Here is a 23,637-nt window from a genome sequence, read left to right as displayed (position 1 = left end):
GCCAACTACATTTGCTTCGAAGGACCCAAACTGTAGTTGGTTATTTACATTGAATTTTGAACTGAATTCAAATAGATATTTAAAAATTCAAAATTTCAGGCGGTAATATTATACTGAATAAAAATTTCAACATATTGCAGGGCAACTAGGTCCCACTATTTTATTAGTTATCAAACAATTCGAATTCATAAATTACTATGCCTATATATTTTGTACATAAGTAGAATTTAATTGCATCAAATTGATATTCAAGGTAACTAGCAATTTAGCATTTGGGGAGTGTTGTTACGTATCTCTTATATGAAAACACTTCCTTTGCGTAAAGTTGCTGGTACCACTAAAATTTGAATCAAAATTTCCGAGGACGGCCTCGTTTTTTAACGGGTGTCAATTTACTTGTAACTTGTCTCGGCTGTCGTAATTTTTTCTGTAATACCGTTGCTGGGGGTTTTGTATTTCTCGTGGATTTAATATGCGTCTTCATGTGCTGAATATACAACAAACGTGTTTTGATCAGCTTTTTACAGATGTGGCACCGGCGGATTTGTTTTTCTGAAAATTTGAATAGATCATGGATAACATTATGGTGGTATGATATCAAGCTTGGTTGATAATTGTGGAAAAATTCACTATGAATTAATATTTCGATCACGTTTCACTTCGATGGTCATAAAATACCACATTGCGATGTCTACTTGCTGATAATACTTCACGCAGTAGAAATATCTTAAAAAATTACATTCATATTCCCACGTTATTTATCCGTATGTTTAAGAAAAAAGCTTGTAGTACATGCGGACAAAAACTCGTCCGAAATAGTTTATTTTATTGTTATACAGAAACCATCCAAAAGCCTAACTCACCAGAATTTTTTGTAGCATGTTGCAAACAATGTGCTGCGAGTATTGCAGTGCTCGGAAACCATCGTCCGCAATCATCGCAATTCAATTTCTTTGATCTCCACGTTTGGTTTGAGCTTTGGATTTTCTTTTTCTGACTCACTCGGGTCACTCTTCTTTTATCGATAGTTTCCTTTATTGTGTCAATGGGTTTTTCAACTGATTTCACCTCTGCACTAGCCTTACTGCTCTTGTTTCGATATGCCTTTGGGTGTTCCATGCGTGTGTGCCTCGCTAATACAACTACAGCATTGAACTTCTCCTGGCACACTTTGCACGTATACTCTTTATGAACGACTTGCTTAACGCCTGATTCATCCTTACTTAATGAGTCAGACTTCTCAAGTGTCCTTATATTTGCCTTGTTTAGTTTAGTTCGTAATTTTGGACAAACTCTGGAATGTGTATCAAGTGCTCTTTTTTGTCGGAAATTTCGTGAGCAATGTACACACTGCATAGCGGGAGGTATTGGTTTCGCCTGAGTATCGTGAGACTCATCATCAGAGTCTCTGACCATTATGATTTCATTTTCTTTATCGCTTGAACCTTTTTCTTTCCCATCATCAATAGTAATCTCAATAACGTCGTTTTTTGCCTGTGACAAGCTGTGTTCTTCATCTATGTCAATTTCGATTATTTCCACTTTGGGATTCCTCGCTGCTTTTTTAGATTTCTTTAATCTAATAGGTCGCGGGTTATAATCAGGGTCTGGTGCAGGTTTCTTTTTCCGTCGGCCTCGCTTTTTATTATTATTTTCTTCTTCTGCCCCAATTAGAGCCGGTTGAATAATTATCTCTGAGTCACCACGGTTGACTGAGGTAAGTTGCTGTTTTCTTGGCCTCTTTATTCTAGGTTGAATTTCAATATTTTGTTTAGGCACGTTTGGTTCTAATGTACTCATTGACTGTTGATTGCCATCGATACCATTTGAATTTATTTTGGGGTCAACAAATGCAGTGGAGATGTTTTCTGATAATTTATCAGTTGGATTTTCCTTTACATCTGGCCCCAGTTTTGGTGTGTCAGATTTTACACTGCGCGGTGCACTTGAATCAACCTCGTCCACTGCTCCAAAGTTTTCACTAACTCTAGTTTCAATTTGTGGTTCTATGGAAGGAGTATTATAATTTGATGTGTTCAAACAATTTTCAATTGAATTAAAAATTGGTTGTGTCTCAGATTTGATTATGTCATTCGTGTTATCTACATGTTGTATTTCACTTCGTTGATTCACTACAGTTTTGCGACCGAATATTTTCTTTTTAACTGGTTTGTTGCCATTTTTCGATAAATTGAAACCCTGTAGTGTGGCTTGAATTTCGTCGAATGTCAATTCAGAATCCGACTGATCACCTTCTAAAAGAATATATTGCACTGTCGACTGTTCAAGTATTTCACTCTCAAGAGACTCTTGGCTACCTCCTGATTTGCCTACTGATAAGAAACAGATAAATGAATCTTTATAGTATGTCAAATCGTGAATATATTCAGCAGACAGTAGAAAAATATTGTATTTAAATATATGAAATATATTTCACAAACACACTTACCAACACTCATTGGAGTGTCATTCATCATAAGATAAGTAACATTGTGTGGCTGCTTGGGAGAATAATTTTCTGTGAGACGATTCGAATCTAGTACTGTTTGACAGTTCTCATTTATTACTGCATTATTGTTACAAGCCCGTTGTAAGGCTTTTTGCTGACGAAATTTCACTTCAGTCATAGATTCATCATTGCTTGAAGTGTGCTGAATTCGCTGTTGTCTGGGTGTGAATACTGGCGTCTGCGTTGTTAGTAACTGCCTTTTGATTTGACTAGGCTTTTTCACTGTTCTCACAGCACCTTCTCCTATTAATCTTTCTACATCGGATCTGTAATTTAAGATGTTGCAAAATATTGAATGCTAGTATTGTAGTACTAAATTTTTAACTTAATGGAATAATTCCTCACTTTTTAGTCGATACATCGTACGAATTCAAAAGCAAATTTGAAATTTCCCAAGCAAAATTGGCATTATTGGTTACCTTTTCTTTGACTCGTAAAAAATTCGCAAAATATGACATTAATTTGATGGATAATTAGAAGGCGAGCTATAGTATCATCAAAGTTTTTTATACTTCATTAAAAATTGAAAGTTTGTGGGTGGTTCTCCAGACTCATCATAAACAGCGACCGCAAATACATCTTCTGAGTCTTCGACAGCATAAAGAGCAAGTTGTTGTCCAGCAGCTGTTATAAATGTTGCAATTGTTTCCTCATCCTCATCCATAACATCGTGTACTTCTTCTCGTTCTTCCACGTAATACCTTTTGTCGTTTTCACAATCCAGATGCTATGAAATGATAATCACAACACCAAAAATTAATAATGTGTACTTGAGATTTCATAAGAGCCAGACCATATCATTTTACGTTCAACGTCGTTTAGCATTATTAGTATATCTGATACAACCAAAAGATTGCAACATTTCAGTGACAAAGATTATACATAATTCTTCAGAGATATGCTCTGCTAAGGGCATGACAAAAGTAAAGATTTAATCACCATAGACAATTTATCTTCGTCGTTTGCTGCAGTCCACTGTTCATTCGTTTTTAAACGAGCATGCGGGGATCTGGGGGACATCGGAGGCGAAAGTGGAACCGAGACAGAGGAATCATTGTAATCGACAGTCACTTCTTCGCAAGTTTCAAGAGGTTCTTGAAAGTAAACTGGCGGTTCCTCCAATTCAGTTTTAACTTGCTCCACCACTTCGAAGTGTTCTTCTATCTGGTCGAAAACATGAGGTTAGATTTTGTAAATGGGCATCTATCTTTTATGCAAATTCTACATTCCTAGCTTTCAAGGTTTCACAAAGATACATCTAATGTTTGCTAAATATGCCAGATCCTTTTGACTAAAACTTCATGTTTTCAGACATTTGATCAAATCTTATGTTACTATATGCATAAAATACTTTACATTCCAATTCAGATTATTTCAGATCATTAAAAGTTACGGTCAATACAAGATTACTGAAAACTTTTAGTTCTACGTAAATTCTGAGTCACATCAGTTTTCTATGATATTGAGAATTAATACGTCAGCTTTCACCTATGTCTTTTAACTGAATGGAATCTGCAAATCATGAAACATTGAAAAAATTGACAATAGACTATTGAAAAAGGAGAACATTCCTTACGATAGTTGAGCAATTCTTTCGAAAGAGGTTAAATTTCAAAGTTACATTCAAATTTCTGGACTTGTCTTAATAACTTAACAGTTGTTGGATTTCCTTGAAAGAATAGCGTGAATATTTTCTTCATTTTGTAGCAGTGAGTTATGTTAACTTACCATTGACTCCTCTATGGTTTTTTCGTCGTTTGAGAGCAATAAATAATCAGACGAGTTTTGACACTCGAGAAACTTTTCTTTGTGGTCCATTCCCACTTCGATCATATTACCATAAGCTTCTCTTTCTGAATTCAGGGACATTATTATTTACAGAACAGCTGGTGTCTTCGGGTTAAACCATTTTTACCAAAAACGTGGATTATGTACTCATCTATGTCGACCTGCAACAGCAATTAAGGGATAGTACAAAACAGCGGATGGTAACCAAGATGGATTTCCTGAATATAAACAATCCAACAATTTGCCTGAATTTTTTCAGCAATATCTTGTGACAATAAAAATTTATACGATAAGTGAAGAGCTGGAAAATATATTGGATTTATTCTACGGAATTGAAGATTGGGGTTAGGATAGAAAATCATTTTTATTTCGAAGCCAAGAGTAGGGGATATAATGAATTGTGAAACTCTGTACGTTTTTAAGCGAGAAAATATTTTGGGTCGAAGCTATAAAAATACTAACCCGCCATTGTTTAGTAAACACTTAACAAGTACATTAAAAACCAAATTGGAGTAAGATTTTATTTAGTACGTATGGATGTGTATGTAACGCACTATTCCATAACACAACACACAAGCAGCATTTAGATGACGTCACACGATGCGCCGCGGCTCGAAATTGTGCAAACGCAACGAACGCAACCATGAAACTGAGCTGAACTGTGAATCCGTCAATTTTTCTGATTGGCTCAACACTTCGTGGTAGCAGTAACGCAACGCGGTATAACTTGGAAAGTACAGCACCTGTGTTCGACGTTATTAACTCTAGCCTGCGATACACGTGCGTACCGGTCAACAATTTTTGGTAGTTTTTAAACACGTCGCAATTGGCTCGATACTTTGCCAGGTACTTGTAGAAACGTACTTACTGTTATTAACCATCAACATGCTGAGCATAATTTACATATCATACAAGTATTTTTTTCAAATTTGGTGACAGTCGTTAGCATGGTTAATCACTGGCCATTGTTACGTCATGCACGTACCCACATGTTCGAAAAAATTTTCAAACTTCAACCTGAGGGTAATGTAACTACTCGCGTACAGTGTGTATAATATCTTTTGCCGATGAAATTCTGTAACATGTATCTACCCACACGCGTATACAAATTTAATGTAATGTAATATTATTTTTATTGTCTTCTTATTTCAGTACAGAGAATGTTGATGAGGTGGATCAGTGGAGTAGGTATAGTTTCAGTCAGCACATTCAATCATCATCGCTACCAAGTAGTTAACTTTTTTATTTAGTCAACGTTCAGCGACCTGTAAAAGTCTGGTTGCTTCAGTCTGCTCCTCACTCTGTAACCCAGCGGAGTTAAACAATAGGTGTGTTTACAACGAACATATGTAAGTATGTACTGCTGATAATGAATATAGATCAATAAAATTTGTCAATATTTGAAGTATCTGAAATAACTCCACAAGAGGTTTAACTTTATTTATTTTATTTTACCAAGGCTCAAGTGAAAATGAATTATTATAATCTTGAAATGTTTTAATGGAAGCTTTTTAGTGATCATATGAGATAATGAATTTGAGTGAATGTTGTTTCTCAATTATAGGTAAATTGAATCCGCGAGAAATACAGTTAGCTCTCATTTTGATTTTATAATATTACTGTTCGAAAATAATTCAACTATATTTTTATTCGTAAATCAATGACACAAGTGACGTTTTAGATTTGATGATAGAGAGAAAAATCTTGAAGGATCATTATGGCTATAAATGAAGGAAACTTTGTAAACTAGAGTTGTTAATAAAATGTTAATAATTTTGTCTGTGGCTGGCATAATGTAATTTGCCAATTTTGAAAGAGCCTAGCAAGGTAGTTAACAAAAAATATATTTCAAGCACCTAGAGAGTGTATCTACGTCCAAATACTTTCTGAATTTTGTGTACCTATATAGTAGATGTTTCATGTAAAATCAATTTTATTAGAATGGTTATTAACCTTCCACGTGAACACTTGTTTTTAACACTTTTAGTCTGTACGCGTATTTAAAGTGTTCTAGGCTTGTAAGAAATCGGAAAAAATTCATGTTTCCTTGACAAAGTGTTAACAACATTATCCAAAATTGGACAGAAGCCAAAGTTTTAAAGTATTGTTAATAAAAATAGATATTCCTAAAACAACTGTTCCCTAAAAGACCTAGTGTTCATATGAAGGGTCAATATATTCGGTGTTATAATTGTAATTGGATCACTTGACGACTTTTTCTGAAGTAAAAATGAGTGGATGGCCTGAACTGAACTCCAGCAAGAAAAAGCCGTATTAATCGAGTATGAAACTCTCACCTTGTTGCTCCCCTTTTTTATCTTATAATTGGCAGTATTTGTAGAACTTGAGGATATTCTATGGATTGCTAATTCATGCAGGCATAAAGCCAATATGCCGGTAATCGTCAGTATGTGAAGTGATAAAAATATGCACATGTTGCATTAGAGATCAGCTTTGCAATATACTCGAGTATCATAATATCTAAAAGTCTTGCGGTAGAAAATTGTTCTTTGTCGAATAAGAACAAAGTGTCAGAACATAATTCATCACATTCTGGACTGGAAAACTAGACGTTCTTGTAATTAACCCTAGTTAAAGTGATTACAGCTAAATTAACAAGATTGCCTAAACTATACTTTCACACATATTAAATTTTAACTAACAAGAATACCAGAAGTATACTTCAATGGTAAAAATCGCGAATTATGTTATTGAAATGACTAAAAATTGTGTCTGTTTAAAATTTCAACAGCCAAAATGGTGAAACAGGTAACACTTGAGTCACCTAGTGAAATGCAACTAATGTCACCCACCGAAGATGGAAAGGCTCTTCCTGGTAGCCAAGAATTTGAGCCTAGTAAAATACAGATGAAAAAACAGCTTGGCTTGCTGGAAGGAGTTGCTATAATTTTAGGAATCATATTTGGATCAGGTAAGTTTTCAATATTCAATATTTTTTAACAAAATTTAAGATCAAAATTCCTACCGAATAGTAATAAGTAACTATCTGTTAGTAATTTCAAAAGTGTTTAAAATTATTATGATTTTTATATACTCTCTAACTAACCTTATTTTTAGGAATTTTTGTTTCACCGAAGGGCGTAATCAAAGAAGTAGGTAGTGTTGGATTATCTCTCATCATATGGGTCTTCTGTGGTTTGCTCTCTATGGTTGGAGCGTTGTGCTATGCGGAATTGGGTACAAGCATACCTGTTAGCGGTGGTGATTATGCTTATATTCACGAAGCCTTTGGACCATTACCATCTTTCTTGTATTTGTGGGCAGCAAATTTGATATTCGTGTAAGTAATCAATCAGAGTTGAGCTATTAATTGATTGAACTAATCAATGTAGATCTAACTAAGGCCCAACATGAAGTCTTGTGAAGAATAATGCACTTCAAACAAAAAATTAATCAGTTATAACTTGGTCACATGAATACATACATACATACTTTAAATGCTTAAAAAAAATCACGTCTCTTCCCATATTTCAGTCCTACAACAAACGCTATTATGAGTCTCACTTTTGCTCAGTATGTTCTCCAACCATTTTTTCCGAATTGTGAAATCCCTGATGATGGTATGAGACTCATAGCTGCTGTCACTATATGTAGGTGATGCTTAACGACTTTAATTCAATTTCACTTGATGGCCAATATACCAAATCTTAACATGCTTCTCATGTGTTTCAGGCTTGCTGACTTTTATCAATTGCTACGATGTTAAAGAGACATCAATGATGCAGAATGTGTTCATGTTTGCTAAGGTCGCTGCATTAGTTATAATTATTATCACTGGAATGACCTGGTTAGGACTTGGTACGTTTTAAATACTAAGATCATTCAATATTACTCCAAATTGAATTTAGGTTTAATATTTCTGCATATCTAAAATCTTGCATGAAATTGAGTATCCTTTAGAAATTATGATGGAAATTCATGTTTATAAGTAATTTAGTCTTGGTTAATTAGCTTCCATAGTATGACTATGTACTTTGTGTTTCAGGGCATACAGAAAATTTCACAACACCATTCGAAGAAACTAATACTGATCCAGGAAAAATTGCAGTTGCATTTTGCTCTGGTATATTTTCTTATTCTGGCTGGAACTATCTGAATTTTATGACAGAAGAACTCAAAAATCCATATGTGTAAGTTTGGTAGTTGATGTAGATAAATATGTTGATAGACTTATGCACAAAGTTTAAACAGCATCGATCGTAATAATTTCTTAATCTTCAGAAATTTACCTCGTGCTATCTACATATCGCTGCCATTGGTGACTTTCATCTATGTTCTCGCCAATGTGGCTTATTTAGCAGTGTTAACACCAGATATGATGATCGCCTCTTATGCTATTGCTGTGGTAAGTTTATACCGTACTGCGTTTTTAGAATTACATATTATCAATACTGCTTGAAATTTGTGATGAAGTCATGACAGTTAATCCTCGTGTGTTATAAAAAATTAATCTACGCTAGCGTATGATCAAATAAGTAGGAATGTACAATTCACTCACAACTTCCGACGCTATTCTAGACGTTTGGGGATCAAGTACTGGGAGTCATGTCGTGGACGATACCTGTGATGGTAGCAATTTCAGCTTTTGGCGGCTTGAGCGTCCATATCATGACTTCTTCACGGATGTGCTTCGTAGGTGCTCGGAATGGGCAATTTCCAGCTATGTTGAGCTACATTAATGTGTCTAAGCTGACTCCTACCCCTGCCTTGGTGTTTTTGGTACGTCATATATTCATTGTTTATATCCAAGTATAATAATCATGATGTATTTCTGCTACTAACATTGTACAAAAATTAGAGCTTAACAATTTTTAACTTCTCCCCATACTGTATCTGAGAATAAGAATTTCAGAAGAGTATCTGTCTCTTATCAGATATAGGTATGTAATTCTATCCAGCGTTTAGTACATGTCCGCTGTATATTGTTTTTTTTTTTTCCAGTGTATTTTGTCACTATGTATGCTTTGCACCAGTGATGTATTTGTGCTAATTACTTACTGTAGTATCGTGGAGACATTCTTCATTACATTATCTATTGCTGGTATTTTATGGCTGAGATATAAGAGACCGAACATGGAGAGGCCCATCAAGGTATGTTCACAGTTTCTATCTGAAAATTACAATCGGTTAAAAATTATTTTAATTTAGGCTACCTCAATATGAATTTTATTTCTTACATATGTCATCACATACCATATTCCCACAGGTTTCATTGTGGGTACCTATTACGTTTGTGATGATATGTATTTTCCTCATTGTGGTATCTTGCTATCAGGCACCATTTGAAGTAGGTATAGGCACTCTAATTACCCTGTCTGGAATCCCTGCTTATTACGTCGGAATTGTGTGGAAGAATAAACCAAAGTCATTTCAACGTCAGTACAGTAAGTGTGAAATTTGTGCGACCAACTTCTCACTTCAAAATACAAATCTGATTGACACAATACTTTCATGAAAATGGGTACGTCATGGGCTACATATTGAAAGTTGACAACCTATTTAGGATCTTGTCCTAAATTGGTTTTTTTGTTACTTAATTGTGCTTCTGTTGTAGATCGCATCACCTGCACAATACAAAAACTGTTTGTAGCTGCGAGGGAAGAAAGAGATCAGTAATTACTGAAGTGTTTGCAATTCAAAACAGTATTTGGTGCGTGCATAATTACTTAAAAAGCTACAGCAATGCTTGTGAAGAATTAGGTAAGGCATCATCTTCTTCTGATTATCACCATTACTGTTGGATTATTTGAAACTCGTGTATTTATATCACATTCATTATGATTTTTAATCAAGAGTTAGTGATTGTATGCTCTTTTGAGATAATTTAATTGTAAATTGAACACAACTAGGGAATGACGGAGGTTCTCAATTTGAATATGGTAGTTAATTTTAAAACAAGTCAAATGAATAACCGTTTGAAACGTTTTCAAATTTGTTTGCTGTTTGCCCTGTTATTCGCGTTTAGTCAAATCATTTAATATCGATATAAGAAAATTCATCTGATGTGTTTGTTACATTACTGTAGAAGTTCTTTGCTGTTAAGTCATTCTGCAGTTAGTAATGTTTACAAAATTTATCTACCGTCGCATATATGAAATATAACCAGCATATACAAATATTGTTAGTGTATCTGTGATTATCATATATACGATGAAGAGAGACGTATATATATTTTCATGTTGATCATGTAAAATTATATCATGTGAGGCATATTTCGTGAAGAATATTCAAGAAATATCTAAGCTATGAAAATTTATTTTTCATTTTGCTATCTGCGTGAAAAATCTATTAGCAACTTGAGTACTAGAATGCATAGAATCTAAAAACGTTTACCACTGTTTATGAACATTGTTATTATAATCTCTCCTGCGTATATTAAATTAAATCTGTTTCCCTGTGCGCATAGTTTGCTTAGGCTCAAGTTTTGCTGCAGGAGCCAAATAAGTAATCAATAATGTAAAATGAATAAGAGGTTTCACACATTGTACGATTAAACTTACACAAATGAAATTTTTTCATCGAAGTCTATGAGCCAAGATAAAAAAAATTATTTCTCACAGTGAGATAAAATGCAAATGTTGAGTTTCGTTTATAGGATAAAAATAGCAACTCTGTATCTTGAATCTCAGAGGAGTTGAACTTCTGGCATAGTATTAATTAACTAAAATTATACCAAAAATTTTATATATTTCTAGCATAAATTTTATATACTTCTATACAAGAAAAAAAATTATTAATTTACTGAACTATGTTCGTATTAATTTAGATATCGCATTATTGCTGTCATTGTTTCGTTTTCGAAAAATCTAGTCTTTTGGATACGGAAATACATGGTTAATTTTAGTATCTGCTAGTATTTTTACTTGTAATGCAGAAACATTCATGTTTGAAGTGGTTTGTATCAAATATTTACAATAAACTTAAAAATCGCTATTTGTTTACCAAAAGTCCAATTATTGCGGCCACATCTTAACAATGACGTCAAATATCTGTATTACTTATGCAAAGTATTTGAACGGTGTTATAAGAAATGAAATCCGTCCCCAATACCAACAATTTTTATTGATAAATTTGAAGAAGAAAGAAAAGTAGATAACATATGCTGATAATCGCAAAAGATTTGACAGAAATATTTCCGTGAACTCTAGCCACCGAATAATACATTTTTTTTTTAAGTAGAATATAACGTGTATTTACAAATTGCAATTGAAACGTTGAGTATCAAATTGACAGTGACAAAATTTCCTATGCAAGGAAATGGAATGTAAAGGATTGTATTCTACGAGTGCTGCGTACAGTTGCAATGGAGTTGACAGATTTCAACAGTGCCAATAAAGTAATAAATAAACTAATAAATAATATGTAATTGATAATACTTTTATTATACACAGTTAATATTGGTGATCCAATATGAGTGAGAGTTATGTACATTAATGGATATCCTCCGGGTTGAACATACCCTGAAATAACGAAAGTGAAAAATCTTATTACCAGTTACCCGGCAGAAAGAAATGTATTCACATAATAAATGATACATCTGATTCTTAAGGGTTACAGTACGAATTTATACAGAGATTCAAAAAGTATTTTGTGGGTAGAGCCTACTCATTAAAATTAGAAAAAAATGCGATAAATCTGCGCTTGTGAAAAATGTACTTACTCTGGCACGTCGCAGAATTGAATCTTTGCTTGCATCATATGGGTGATCCTTACTAGGGATCTCTAAAACTGATGGCACGGGTTGTGTATGGCTGTCAATCACATGTCGGATCATCTCAGCCACCTGAAAAAATTTAGCAGTATTGTTTAGCCCTGGAAAAAATATATTTTGAGGAGAGACAAATATCAAATCCATAATAGTACAACTGTAACTGTAAATAACATCATTGTCTCATGAAGAAATTCCTCTGATTAATATCAATGTTCTAGAAGTACCTATTTCTGACATTATTTAGAGTTAATCATGATAAATTGTAAGGATAAATCTTATAATCAATCTGATTAATTAATTAAACAATAAGGTATAAAATGTATCTGGATCAAACATAAGTCATTCTCAATCAAAACAAATTGCAACATGATATCTTGCAATTTTTGGCTGTAACAAAAGAATGTTCTTTACCAAACTATTTGTAATGAAATTATACAGTGACTGATATTTCAATTTCTGCGAAGAGTAGTAAAAGTTCTTGAAATTCAAATGCTTGTGAGCTGCTTCCTACGTTCTTTGAGATGCAAAGAAGAAAAAACTGTCGGACTGATTTTTGATTTTATAATTATGTCACATCAGTGATTGCACAAGTAAACCGATTAAAAATTTGTGAATTTTATGTAATCTAAATATATGTTACATTTTGGTTGATAAGAATGATATCGATGTCGTCCCGTTTGATGAAGCGCTTGAACGTATCCTCAATTTCTCCAACAGCCGTGTCTGAAATCACAGATAAGTATACATGATAGACAGTATTACTTAGAATCCATTATATCTAAATCAAACTTCAGCATGAAGGAATCATCGAAAGTGCAAAATTAATTTTATGGAGTGAGTTTTACAGAAAGATTATGGATTGAACAACCAATATCTGTACATATGGCGGTGTTACAAAATATTTGTATTTTACATAAGGAAATGTAAAATCTACAATTATTTACTTCAACATTTTGAAATTTACTGAAGGTAAATTCAGATTGTTGTAGCGATGCACTAAAATGCAATATTTTCTATACTGCTGATTGAATAATTTTACAATCCAGTTTTTTTAATTTATGTAAAAGTTTTTGCAACTCGATGTATATTTGTGAGGCATGTAATTAAGCTCCAGGTTAGGTATAGGCGAAAATATGCTCACCCGTTTGTTTAGGTAAGAACTGAGCGCAAAGTAACGTCAATTAGATGGGACTTGTGAAAAAAAGAGAAGTGGCAAGCAATTGGGTGTTAATGACAACAGATGTGGTTAAGCTCTTTACATACTCTTGTCAACGACCATAAAGTTGGGCTGGCGATTTTTGTTGATCTCTCCAACACCTCCCAAAAGAAATCCAACGCAAGTGTCCTGTGTAAGAAAAAAACTCGAATTTTTTACAGCCTGATGATAGAAGAGTCTGAGTGAAATACCGATAGAATAATTACCTCATCTCCAATTACGGCGAGGAGCTTGCCTTTTCCTGCGGAATGAAGAGACATGTTGAGTTAGTTTTTGTCGTTAAAAAACGGAGCTTCAGTAGCGAAGAAAAATTCGTAGACGATCCCAAAAGTCTTCACACGCGAGTCAGCTGACTGACCGAACGTCACGCCCACCTATTCGGGGCTGCGTTTATTCTCGTAATAATCGCCAGGGGCGAATCTAGCGGGGAGTACGCTGAGCATTTCTCAATTCAGCAATAAATGATTCAAAATTCAGAAGAATCGCATAGTACATTTTTTACAGAGATGAGAAATGTCATATTGAATTTATTTCCAACCGTGTGACAAAAATTTATGAATAATTGAAAATGTCGAAGGCACGAAATCTTACTGTCTAGTCCTGCACCCGTGTTTTCCTGTAACCGATGCATTGCTTCCTTCACTTTCGCCATGTCCGTGAGTTTATCCGAAACAGTGAGGTACCCGAAGTTCTGTTGGATTCAAAATTTCTTGCCGAAAGGTAAAAATATTTCGCGTCGATGCTAACTGGCCGGATGCCCGAAGCTGTCTAACCCCGGAGAGTGAGTTTTGTTGGTTGTTGGATGTTTCTTCTTCGTTCATGTAACGCGTAGGCGATAACCATTTCGCTAATGATCAGACTAAATAAAACAATTAGTTTCTATGTATGTACCATGCGTGCTTAGACTCTGTTGTTGAGAGGCCGAGTCTCCTTGCTCTACTACATGTATATTTCATTTACATTTTTAACAACGCTAAATAGAGCTTGGTGAGTATCGCATTCCTTCTCAATTGCGGAGGAAAATAATATTCTCGCAACATCTTAATCTTTCCCACTGTGTAACTCCTCATATTTTTCGCACAGACATGTCTCAACTTCTTGTTTACAAAATATTTAACTTCCTCTCAATAATGCAGTTTTGTAATTTTCCGTAGCATTCTTCTAGTTTTAGTCGTACACTCAATAGATATTCGTTACATGACTTACACTTTCTGTGAATGATTCCTCCAGTAATAGGAAATTATATCCATCACAAATTCAGACAAGTTTTTTTTATTTTGTAACCCAACATAGCTCTTTAGGTTTCAGTTCACTTTGTTATCACACAAATTAGGTATAATACTCTGCATACTCTTTCCAATTTCCTAATAGAACTAAACACGTGTAAAAGTTTCTTACGTCCGACGAGTCATGATCACGAATTAAGGCAACAGGCAGATATAAATTAGCAGATATTGTCAGCCTTAATTGATCAATTTAAAACCAAATGCTTTGTGCGATAAATTTCTGCTGTACACACTGTTTTGCGTGGTTGGTTGTTCTACATAATAATGTTAATTTTGGTCAATTAATGCCTCATCTCCTTAATTACGTCTTGCACATTTTTGTGTACACATTAGATCCAAGCAACCCAGACTAATGGCAATAAACATTGTTTTCAGTAAACAAGAAAGTCGAACCAGCATGCCGGAACCTGTGAATCATCAGGTGAATGCAGCTCGCAAGACATTCCAGACACTTCATCAAATATCCAAACTATTGAACACGAACCTTGACCCATCTACGCTCAGCATTTGCGTGAGACTCTGTGAGAATGGCGTCAACCCACAGGCACTGGCAACTGTGGTGAAAGAATTACAGAGGGAAGTTAAAGTCTTGAATAGTACACAGTCTGGTTCTGCTCCCAGCAAAGCAAGTTTAAATAAGTAGTTTTAAGCTTCATAAATCTAATCACATAGTGAGTCTACGCGGAATTAATTCACGTTTTTTGTAGTTTCATAATCATGTAATTAGATCTGATGACTACTGTTTTTGTACTAAATAAATACTGGCCTTCATCAATTGACAGGTTACATAAACTGAATACTAATATAAGATGGTATTCACATACCTCATCTTGAATAAACTTATATGATCTGAACACAGTCCAATTGTTGTATACATATATATAAGTATAATATGCATCAGTTATTGAAGTTTGACCAATAGAAGGTCAGGGTCTTTGTGATCTTGCTGTTGATGTTCTGCACGTACATTTGCAGTTACATCATCCTTGGCAGAATTGACGGACCATAGAATATAGCTATCTTCTTTATTTGCAAATACTGAAAACTTATTTTACCGAGAATTAAATTTAATATGGAACTAGCCTTAAAACCCTCGCTCGCTAAAGCTCGTTCGGGGTCGGATACCTAGTGCAACTGGTTTTTGTGCTCGTGCACTCCCTGCACTTGCTTACTCGTTGTCAATGTTTTACCAGATGATATGAGATTTACCAGATACCTCACGCCCCCGCTGCTTGAGGATTGTTCAATGGGTAATAAATGTTAGTCTGCTAGTCCGTGAAGTCGAGTTTCATCAAGTAGCGGACCTCGAGTGCAGTAACTACGAAGCTCTAGTCCTGGAGGTCGAAATCCACAAGGTAAAGGACCTGGACAGTCAGAACTACGGAGTGCTTGTCCTGGATGTCGAGTTTCACCAAGTAGCAGACCTGGAGCGCAGAAACTACGGTGCGCTTATCCTGGAAGTTGAGTTTCACCAGGTAGCAGACCTGGAGCGCAGAAACTACGGTGCGCTTATCCTGGAAGTCGAGTTTCACCAGGTAGCAGACCTGGAGCGCAGAAACTACAGAGCACTTGTCCTGGAAGTCGAGTTTCACCAGGTAGCAGACCTGGAGCGCAGAAACTACGGAGCACTTGTCCTGGAAGTCGAGTTTCACCAGGTAGCAGACCTGGAGCGCAGAAACTACGGAGCACTTGTCCTGGAAGTCGAGTTTCACCAGGTAGCAGACCTTGAGCGCAGAAACTACGGAGCGCTTGGTCAAGTCACCAGGTCAAGAACCTGGACAGCCAGAGCTACGGAGCTGGAGGTCGAAATCCACAAGGTAAAGGACCTGGACAGTCAGAACTACGGAGCGCTTGTCCTGGATGTCGAGTTTCACCAGGTAGCAGACCTGGAGCGCAGAAACTATGGAGCACTTGTCCTGGAAGTCGAGTTTCACCAGGTAGCAGACCTGGAGCTCAGAAACTACGGAGTGCTTGTCCTGGAGGTCGAGATCCACCAGGTGGAGGACCTGGACAGCCAAATTTACGGAAAATTAGTCCTGAAGGTCGAAAGTCACCAGGTCAAGAACCTGGACAGCCAGAACTACGGAGCCTGTGTCCTGGAAGTCGATTTTCACCAGGTAGCGGACCTGGAGCGCAGGAACCACGAAGCGCTTGCCCTGGAGGTCGAGATCCACCCGGTGGAGGACCTGGACAGCCAAATTTACTGAAAATTAATCCTGAAGGTCGAAAGTCACCAGGTCAAGTACCTGTACAGCCAAAACTACGGAGCGCTTCTCCTGGAGGTCGAGATCCACCAGGTGGAGGACCTGGAGCGCAGGAACCACCGAGCGCTCGTCCTTGAATTCGAGTTGCATCAGGAAGCGGATCCGAAGCGCAGGATCCAGGAGGTAGAGAACCCGGTACTCGAAATATGCGGAGCGCGATTCTCTCACGTCCTCTCTACTGCGCGGTTGTTTCCGGACTGAGGAATTCAGTTAGCTGATTTTCGTCGTCGACGATTACTATAGATCGATGACGTCAGGGGAGAAAAAATTTCGGGTGACGTCACTTTCTGAACAGCCGAAAATTCAAAACTTGGTTTCGAACTTTAATACTATGTATGTATGATTATATGAATATGGTCTTCCCATCGTAACGAAATGGCATCATTGTTAAAGGATTCCCACATAATGGAAGTTTCCGATTAAGGACACAATTTAAACTTTACATTTGTTTCTATATTCCTTGTCATCATAGAAATCATTGTCTTAGGAGTTCTGATCCTTATCTGATTGTATTTCTGAGAGGTGCTACCAGATTTTATAGAAGTTCTTCACATTCTTGCACAGTTTCTCACAATAATACGCATATTAAACAACTATAGAAGGTAAATAAGGGCACAGTAGAAAACGAAATGTACAAAATATAATGCAGGTACACCAGAAAGAACTTACAATTGCATCATTCATACATATACACTCGAAATTTAAAAACAATAGTAACTCTAAAAAAAAAGCACATTTGTGAGCATGTTTAGATGTTATTTCAGATTCAATCAACCATCTCTAACTTATGTCTTCTTCTATTTATGCTTTTGTACGATGTATGACGAATTAATTCAGTTACCACAATCAATTTCACTCATTATCATTTAGAAATAATTTACACAATTGCAAAGATAGTCTATAATTGCAAAAATTGGTAATCAGATATCTTTTCCCACACCACCGTCTATTTTGACTCATAGTTCATCTTTATTGTTTGCTGTTTCACGTTTTGTTTCTGTAGTAGGTTTCGAAATTTTTTTCTTGGTTTTTACCTTTGATTCACCTGCTGTTTCTTCGGCCATATTCTGAAAGAAAGGCACCTCTCAATTTTGTGTAAATTTTTCGTACATTACCTTTATTCTATTTTTGCAAAAATCATCTTCCTGAATAGAAGGAAAATGACCTTTCTTTATACCTCTTTATTATATTTTCCATTAAAAGTTTGACCCTCAAATGTTATTTCTGTCAATTCTGGTTGCTCCAAGAGAAATCCTTTTGCATCAATGACCTGGGCACCGTCGCGAAACATGAAAATTGCTCTATTGTCGTCAATTATGTATCTGGAAAAGATTTAGATGAATTGACTGGTTGCAGTAATATGAAATTTGTGTTGATGCCATATGAGAGTAACGCCAATTTAAAGGGTTAAAAAAAAAATGTTGCAACAGTTGCAGAATTATTTCTTTCAATGCTATGAAAATGACTTGACCAATCATTTTTCCCAGTGTTATTACCTTTCTGCAATAATATGATTATTATGAAGGCCAGTCTGCCATCGTTGCGTTATAGATTCAGTTTCATCACGAGAATATTCTTTTTTCAATCCCACGAACATCATTAAACCTTTGCCTTTTTTAGTTGCTCTAATGACATTATCTGCATTCGTCATATCAAGCTGTGAAATGAGGAAAGTGAAATTATTATCGAAATTATATTTCATTATTATTGATTTCATATCGCTATTTTTATTCTCTACTTAACCTTTGCCAAGTCAATTTTTGGGCTCGGGCGAAGGTGTTCTGGAAGTTCATCTGGCTCTAAAGGGTCATCACCTTCCTGTGAATTTAAAGATAAGTCAGTGATGGAAAAAATGATTTCAGACAAATGGGTTATATGTGATTAACTTTATGCAGTATACGCAGCAGCCAATCGGATTCTAGAATAGAGTGGAAACCACCAGGTAGTTTCTACGATTGCTAATGTGGCTGCATAAACAAATTCAGCCAAAATCATTCGAAGACTGAAAACTCACCTCCCACTGGTCCAATAACCTCTCCATATCTGCATCCGTATAATCACGAATGTCCTTTTTAGCCCAACTAGGTTTTTCCTCAGGCTTTGAACAATTTGCATTCGGTATGCAAATAAGTAACACTAGTAAGAAAAACTTAAAAATATTTTTCATTTTTGACATGCTAGTTATTCACAATAAGACCTACGCATACAACGTTTTAGAAACCTTGTGTACACTTATACAACAGACTTCGCGAAAAAAATGATCAATTGCAAAGAATTTTCATATCTATATACAATGTAAATGGTGTAAATTGCAAAATTTAATCGTGACCATAAGATTGAGGTTATCTTCTACGTCGGTTGACACCACGGCCAAGTGCTACGTCACCATCAGTGGTGATTATCGCACGGACTTGAAGCAGCCGAAGAGCCCTCAGCCAATGATAATACAGCAACTCTTGCGGGAGTCCATGCGTCAGAAAAGTTAAATAGCGAGATACCGCCGTCTGTATGAACAACAGGTAAGTATGCATTTTGCAGTACCGGCATGATCAACTCACATGTTCTTGTACCGACGGAAATATTTCCCCGTTTCCTCTGACACGTTGACTACGAACGATAGATATGCACGGTCAGATTTGCACACAATTGTTACTATTTTTTTTCGATAAAATCCTGTGATCTGCCCATCATCGTAAAATCACTGTTTAAAAATAGTCCAATACATTCCTACAACTACCAGCCATGTCAAAATTTCCTATTTTTTCATTTATTTTGATCGATTTTGACTCGTTTATTATCTCCTCCACCATGTATCGTCGGAATAATTTTGGTAACAGTTCCATTGAAGGAAATGAAAATTATTGAAGTGATAGTTCAAAATTGATTTATATATATCAAAGCAGCCAGATTTGGACAAGCATTTTTTTTTACCTCGAATTACGAATTCCACTATTTCTTCGGGTTCTGGAAGCTGAAACAAATCATCTAAAAAAATGGCTATCTGAAAGTTAATCTTGAACGTAATTTTGAAGCATCGCCATCTTGTCTAATCACGCCCAATTCGTGTGCTGTCGTGTCATTAGAATTTGCAGTTTCAAAAGAAATAATTGTGCACAGATTAAACTAAATATCGATACGGCATAGTTCTTGTAGGAATATTATTTGAATCTTTTGTTTTTGAGGTAAATGCCTTCGATCGAACAATTGTGAGACGATATTTTTTCGTATTATGATTACGATAAAACGAAATTATTGAAACGAGGAAAGCAGTTTGTTAACTAAACTGAACCATTTCTTGTCTCGCAGTATAAGTATTTGAGCAAGTGAATTTCAGTTGATACGGCAAAGCTAAGATTGATGTCAACCCAAGTGATACTTCGTTGTATAAAAAATTAGTACCTATAATTTATACTGAATAGATATTCAATTCAAATGATTTTGTTGATTCGGTACAATTTTTGTTCTTAGTGTGTATGCAGTTTATATTCTGACTACATATAGTTGTTGAATATTCAGCAGCTATTCAATGAGGCTAATTATGCTATAAGAATTTATTTACTAAATGTACCAAGGAGATATCTGTATATCGACGAGACCGGAATTATTTTTTTACATAGCAAACATTCGGCAGCCTTAAAACTCGTTGAACATGCGATAGTTTCACTTCCTTCGTTGTAATCTCTTTGCGGGGTTAGACTGCGTTGGCGGAGCGACGTTGTTCCTTGAGAATAGCAAAGAGTTAACTGAGAGTTTGTTACGATTGATTTTTATCTCATTCAGTCGGTCTCCTTGTGTCAGGCAGTGGAGGTTGTCGTTGTTTTTTGACTTGTAATTCACTGCATTTGAAGCTCCTTTTCGTCCTATTTGCGAGTTTTTGTCGGAGTTGAAGGGCGTGCTACCTCCAACCGTACATAATTTACCTAATAAAATTATAGTTGAATGACTTAATGGCGAAGCAATGAATCATGCCTCTTTGAATAGAGTATTTATGTACTGTATAGAACACAGCACGAGAATTTAGTTACTCAAGATCTGTAGAGGGAAGCTTTTATCAGAATCTAATCTAAATCTCAAGAATACAAATCAGCAAAAGCTGTGGTTTTCTTCGTAAGGCAATTCCACAATCCAAATAATTTCAATCTGTTGAAATTAGGTTAGGAATTTACGTCCGAAATATACAAGTCTGATTTAATATTTTTCCAATGCATTAGTTTTTGTGAGCAAGTAACTTAATACCTGTCGGTTTTCACCATTTAAAGAACAACCCGCTTCTGTTTTACATTAATTGACCTCATCTACACAGAGAAGATTTAATTAAGTTAGCCTTACTAAGACTTTGAAATTTGAAATTTGTGATGCGTCGCTTTGAATCGAGCAAGGCCTGTGAGGTGGCAGTTTTAATTTAAGCAGAAGAGGGTATAAGATATAAAAACACTTATAGTGTTGTCACACAGAGAAGAATTAACGTCTTAGGGTATCCGTAATGCTTTTCTGATTTGTTCCTCCCACAGTTCATGCACCTCCTCCGAAATGCTTTCATACCTAGAATACTAGCTAAGCCTGGTTTACTCGTTCTGGTCAAAGCTACGTTGTGTCTTCGCTGTTCCGCTATGACTGGTAGTTCCAGGTCTGTTGTGTTGCCTGAGTTGTTTTCCACTGAAATATGGTAATTGTTCAGACAGCTGTTAAGATTTGACAGCGAAATTTGCAGATCCTTCAAGCAATGTATTTCCGCAACAGATATGCTGATTTACTAATCGTGCTAATCTAAAAACTTGGACGGTCCCCAGGGATCGGTTGGTGCATATCAATAGTGCAGGACACATGTTAGACAAATGTGACGACAACGACTTGCCTAAAAGTTTGTTGAAATGCGTGGCGTCAAAACGGTTAGTACCATGAGCCCGGTCAAGCTGCTTCTCCACTTTTTTAGCCATTGAGTAAATTCCTCTCTTGTGATGTAATATCATGTCTCCGTCACCGTGGTATTTCAACCTGTTGTACGATCAAGAATACACATCCATTACGGTTAACAACGAGTTGTGAATTGCGTGACAATGAGACAATGACCGTAGGATAAGATTTTTGTTACACATGTTTTTAAACTCCGAAATATTGTACACCTTTTGTACCCTGCGTGTAAACTGCATACAGTACCTATATAAGATATCTATGCAACCGCTGATACCTATACTGTTGTCCTTCCCGCCAAAGCATGCTTTCCATATCCTCCAGCCATGCTTGCTGATGTCCGATAACGGAACCAGGACGACATATTCTCATCCAGGCGATGGCTTCTTTCGCTGACATTCTATAATGTTTGACTAAGTAGGCTGCGATCAGCGATCCTGTTCTACCTAAGCCCGCCTGCGTATAAGTAGTTATACAGTATTCAGTTAGGTTGAACCATTCTCAAAATAATTTCTTTCAAAAACTTATTTTGCGTACTTTACAATGCACAGCGATTGGTCCAACGGTCGTCTCAGCCAATCGCAAAAAGTAGTCCAGTACTCTTTTGGGGGGCACGCTACCGTCAGGCATGAACATGTCGTAATGTGTGATTCCTGCTCTGGTGAACCTGCAGTTACAATGCATTCGTCTCATCGGCACGTAAAGCTTTTTATCACACGGTTCAGCTTTAAAATTACGCCCGTTCGCGATACCTGGATGCCTCGTAAGATTTCTTGTTCAGTCTAACAACAGCTATGACGTTATTTTTCTGGAAGTACTCAAGATATCGCTCGGGAGGATGATACACCGATCCAAGCTCCGTACTGGGGCCAACAAATGCCAAGAACTTTTGCGGAACCATCCAATTCAGATCGCCGTTCCGCATCTGCTCGTATTTCTCATATTCGGCAAGATCAAAGTCATCGAAATTAAAGAAACCGAACGCTGTCGCTTTGTGGATGGCATTTAGACAGTCTGCGTAAATTCAAGGGTGTTCTGTTTCAATCGTATTATCAAGATTGTGGGCGCGTAGAGCAGATATTTCCAAGAACGAGGCTGTAACACTGTAGCTGAAGAACAAGCTTCGCTTCGATCTTTAGCGAATAGAGTTACGAGAGAGGATTGCTGCAGTGCGTTGACCAATTGACTATTGTTGATGAAACCTACTCATAAACGACACTATACAACACAACTCGTGTTTAGGATGTCGAGAATGTTACCTAGCAGTTTAATGTTATAAATGGAGACTCCCATCGAAGCATCTTGAAAAGGTCTCAGCGGGTGTCCGTTGGCTGCAATCAGAGGTTTGTAAGCCTCTTTGGGTGACTTCTTCAAGTAGAGAATGGCGTAACAAGCTATCAAGAATGCAGCATTTGCTCTTTTCTGTTGATTCTGCGATGTGTAGTGGACAATCTGCTTTTTCCAGTTGGCGGGACTTGTCAATTTCTCATTAACCGTGCAACAGTATCTGTGAAGGGCGTGTTTCTTGTTTCCAGGGATGATCGATTGAATAATAAAGATTCAAAACGAATATGTACTACAAGATATATGAGGCTGTTGCTTACTTGTACAAGCAGGCCAAATTCAAGGGACCAAAGTCGTTATAAAAGTTGTTATATACCAGCTCATTGTCGGTACTGAAGAAGTGAATATCCGATGTACTCCTTGCCTCTCTTCGACCTGCCGCCAAGGTTGCGAAGTAGAGCTTGTTTTTTATGTACTCTGCAACGTACGTTACCTCGGGTTGGCTGTAAACGATGCTTCGTCCTTTCAAATCAGGTGGTCTCAATTATACGGTAGCGGGGATATTGTATTCGCTAATTTGATAGCAGCTCACCCCCCATCTTCGATGTCGAACTCGCCACGTCGTTGAATCCGTGGGTGGGTGTCAT

At 36.4% G+C, this 23,637-nt stretch overlaps 6 protein-coding genes across 12 annotated transcripts; 2 read left to right on the top strand and 4 right to left on the bottom strand.

Moving 5' to 3' along the window:
* Positions 1-124: 124 nt before the first annotated feature.
* Positions 125-7,499, bottom strand: LOC107226686. Of its 3 annotated transcripts, none has more exons than XM_046735494.1 (7): positions 7,365-7,499; positions 4,238-4,458; positions 3,449-3,673; positions 3,022-3,236; positions 2,450-2,775; positions 864-2,333; positions 125-552 (listed from the first exon to the last, which is right to left on the bottom strand). In XM_046735494.1, exons 2-7 carry the CDS (start codon positions 4,376-4,378, stop codon positions 350-352), a joined length of 2,580 nt encoding a protein of 859 aa, XP_046591450.1. In that variant the 5' UTR covers positions 4,379-4,458; positions 7,365-7,499; the 3' UTR covers positions 125-349. The 3 variants fall into 3 exon arrangements, with proteins under 3 accessions (XP_046591450.1, XP_015523068.2, XP_046591451.1); XM_015667582.2 differs by lacking the exon at positions 7,365-7,499 and adding an exon at positions 4,760-4,930; XM_046735495.1 differs by lacking the exon at positions 7,365-7,499 and adding an exon at positions 4,760-4,930 and having other exon boundaries at positions 864-2,330.
* On the top strand, positions 4,996-9,985 carry LOC107226694 (Y+L amino acid transporter 2). 4 transcript variants are annotated; one of them, XM_046735498.1, is made up of 12 exons: positions 4,996-5,143; positions 5,450-5,625; positions 7,050-7,229; positions 7,376-7,598; positions 7,793-7,908; positions 7,991-8,116; positions 8,304-8,448; positions 8,540-8,663; positions 8,837-9,037; positions 9,260-9,409; positions 9,525-9,702; positions 9,873-9,985. In XM_046735498.1, exons 3-12 carry the CDS (start codon positions 7,055-7,057, stop codon positions 9,932-9,934), a joined length of 1,500 nt encoding a protein of 499 aa, XP_046591454.1. In that variant the 5' UTR covers positions 4,996-5,143; positions 5,450-5,625; positions 7,050-7,054; the 3' UTR covers positions 9,935-9,985. The 4 variants fall into 4 exon arrangements, with proteins under 4 accessions (XP_046591454.1, XP_046591452.1, XP_015523081.1 ...); XM_046735496.1 differs by having other exon boundaries at positions 5,450-5,650; XM_015667595.2 differs by having other exon boundaries at positions 4,997-5,143; positions 5,450-5,646.
* Positions 9,986-11,681: 1,696 nt separating this feature from the next.
* LOC107226653 (V-type proton ATPase subunit F 1) lies at positions 11,682-14,051 on the bottom strand. 2 transcript variants are annotated; one of them, XM_015667541.2, is made up of 6 exons: positions 13,837-14,051; positions 13,452-13,486; positions 13,293-13,374; positions 12,670-12,752; positions 11,979-12,101; positions 11,682-11,778 (listed from the first exon to the last, which is right to left on the bottom strand). In XM_015667541.2, the coding sequence occupies exons 1-6, from the start codon at positions 13,895-13,897 to the stop codon at positions 11,749-11,751; spliced, it is 414 nt and encodes a 137-aa protein (XP_015523027.1). In that variant the 5' UTR covers positions 13,898-14,051; the 3' UTR covers positions 11,682-11,748. The 2 variants fall into 2 exon arrangements, with proteins under 2 accessions (XP_015523027.1, XP_015523036.1); XM_015667550.2 differs by lacking the exon at positions 13,837-14,051 and having other exon boundaries at positions 13,452-13,619.
* On the top strand, positions 14,049-15,385 carry LOC107226667 (mitotic-spindle organizing protein 1-like). Its single transcript, XM_015667560.2, has 2 exons — positions 14,049-14,232; positions 14,907-15,385. Exons 1-2 carry the CDS (start codon positions 14,189-14,191, stop codon positions 15,172-15,174), a joined length of 312 nt encoding a protein of 103 aa, XP_015523046.1. The 5' UTR covers positions 14,049-14,188; the 3' UTR covers positions 15,175-15,385.
* Positions 15,386-17,418: 2,033 nt separating this feature from the next.
* LOC107226550 (LDLR chaperone boca) lies at positions 17,419-19,210 on the bottom strand. Its single transcript, XM_015667401.2, has 5 exons — positions 18,810-19,210; positions 18,539-18,613; positions 18,292-18,452; positions 17,973-18,117; positions 17,419-17,862 (listed from the first exon to the last, which is right to left on the bottom strand). The coding sequence occupies exons 1-5, from the start codon at positions 18,969-18,971 to the stop codon at positions 17,752-17,754; spliced, it is 654 nt and encodes a 217-aa protein (XP_015522887.1). The 5' UTR covers positions 18,972-19,210; the 3' UTR covers positions 17,419-17,751.
* A 1,866-nt stretch (positions 19,211-21,076) lies between these two features.
* On the bottom strand, positions 21,077-23,637 carry LOC107226524 (dual specificity protein phosphatase CDC14A-like). The gene is made up of 9 exons (XM_046734335.1): positions 23,583-23,637; positions 23,311-23,467; positions 22,966-23,213; positions 22,459-22,720; positions 22,244-22,373; positions 21,984-22,162; positions 21,651-21,790; positions 21,338-21,451; positions 21,077-21,090 (listed from the first exon to the last, which is right to left on the bottom strand). Exons 1-9 carry the CDS (start codon positions 23,635-23,637, stop codon positions 21,077-21,079), a joined length of 1,299 nt encoding a protein of 432 aa, XP_046590291.1.

Source organism: Neodiprion lecontei, chromosome 3 (genome assembly GCF_021901455.1).
Source record: "Neodiprion lecontei isolate iyNeoLeco1 chromosome 3, iyNeoLeco1.1, whole genome shotgun sequence".
In the NCBI taxonomy this organism is placed as follows: domain Eukaryota; kingdom Metazoa; phylum Arthropoda; class Insecta; order Hymenoptera; family Diprionidae; genus Neodiprion; species Neodiprion lecontei.
The sequence above is the reverse complement of the archived record's forward strand: the minus strand, read 5'-3'. Positions and strand labels throughout refer to the sequence as shown.

What these genes read in the sequence shown, in the direction of transcription:
- LOC107226686 (XM_046735494.1), bottom strand. Translation starts at nt 4,378, where the DNA reads ATGTCCCTGAATTCAGAAAGAGAAGCTTATGGTAATATGATCGAAGTG. An exon ending in ACGAAGATAAATTGTCTATG is followed by an intron (nt 3,237 to 3,448) that starts GTGATTAAATCT and finishes ATCATTTCATAG; the next exon opens with CATCTGGATTGTGAAAACGA. An exon ending in ACATGCTACAAAAAATTCTG is followed by an intron (nt 553 to 863) that starts GTGAGTTAGGCT and finishes TCAAATTTTCAG; the next exon opens with AAAAACAAATCCGCCGGTGC.
- LOC107226694 (XM_046735498.1), top strand. Translation starts at nt 7,055, where the DNA reads ATGGTGAAACAGGTAACACTTGAGTCACCTAGTGAAATGCAACTAATG. An exon ending in CCCCTGCCTTGGTGTTTTTG is followed by an intron (nt 9,038 to 9,259) that starts GTACGTCATATA and finishes TTTTTTTTCCAG; the next exon opens with TGTATTTTGTCACTATGTAT. An exon ending in ACATGGAGAGGCCCATCAAG is followed by an intron (nt 9,410 to 9,524) that starts GTATGTTCACAG and finishes ATATTCCCACAG; the next exon opens with GTTTCATTGTGGGTACCTAT.
- LOC107226524 (XM_046734335.1), bottom strand. Translation starts at nt 23,637, where the DNA reads ATGACACCCACCCACGGATTCAACGACGTGGCGAGTTCGACATCGAAG. An exon ending in TTCGACATCGAAGATGGGGG is followed by an intron (nt 23,468 to 23,582) that starts GTGAGCTGCTAT and finishes CGTACGTTGCAG; the next exon opens with AGTACATAAAAAACAAGCTC. An exon ending in CGGGAAGGACAACAGTATAG is followed by an intron (nt 21,791 to 21,983) that starts GTATCAGCGGTT and finishes ATCGTACAACAG; the next exon opens with GTTGAAATACCACGGTGACG.
- LOC107226550 (XM_015667401.2), bottom strand. Translation starts at nt 18,971, where the DNA reads ATGTCAAAAATGAAAAATATTTTTAAGTTTTTCTTACTAGTGTTACTT. An exon ending in AATCATATTATTGCAGAAAG is followed by an intron (nt 18,118 to 18,291) that starts GTAATAACACTG and finishes AATCTTTTCCAG; the next exon opens with ATACATAATTGACGACAATA. An exon ending in ATGGAAAATATAATAAAGAG is followed by an intron (nt 17,863 to 17,972) that starts GTATAAAGAAAG and finishes CCTTTCTTTCAG; the next exon opens with AATATGGCCGAAGAAACAGC.
- LOC107226653 (XM_015667541.2), bottom strand. Translation starts at nt 13,897, where the DNA reads ATGGCGAAAGTGAAGGAAGCAATGCATCGGTTACAGGAAAACACGGGT. An exon ending in TCGCCGTAATTGGAGATGAG is followed by an intron (nt 13,375 to 13,451) that starts GTAATTATTCTA and finishes TTTCTTACACAG; the next exon opens with GACACTTGCGTTGGATTTCT. An exon ending in TCATTCTTATCAACCAAAAT is followed by an intron (nt 12,102 to 12,669) that starts GTAACATATATT and finishes AAATTTTTTCAG; the next exon opens with GTGGCTGAGATGATCCGACA.
- LOC107226667 (XM_015667560.2), top strand. Translation starts at nt 14,189, where the DNA reads ATGTATATTTCATTTACATTTTTAACAACGCTAAATAGAGCTTG. An exon ending in ACAACGCTAAATAGAGCTTG is followed by an intron (nt 14,233 to 14,906) that starts GTGAGTATCGCA and finishes CATTGTTTTCAG; the next exon opens with TAAACAAGAAAGTCGAACCA.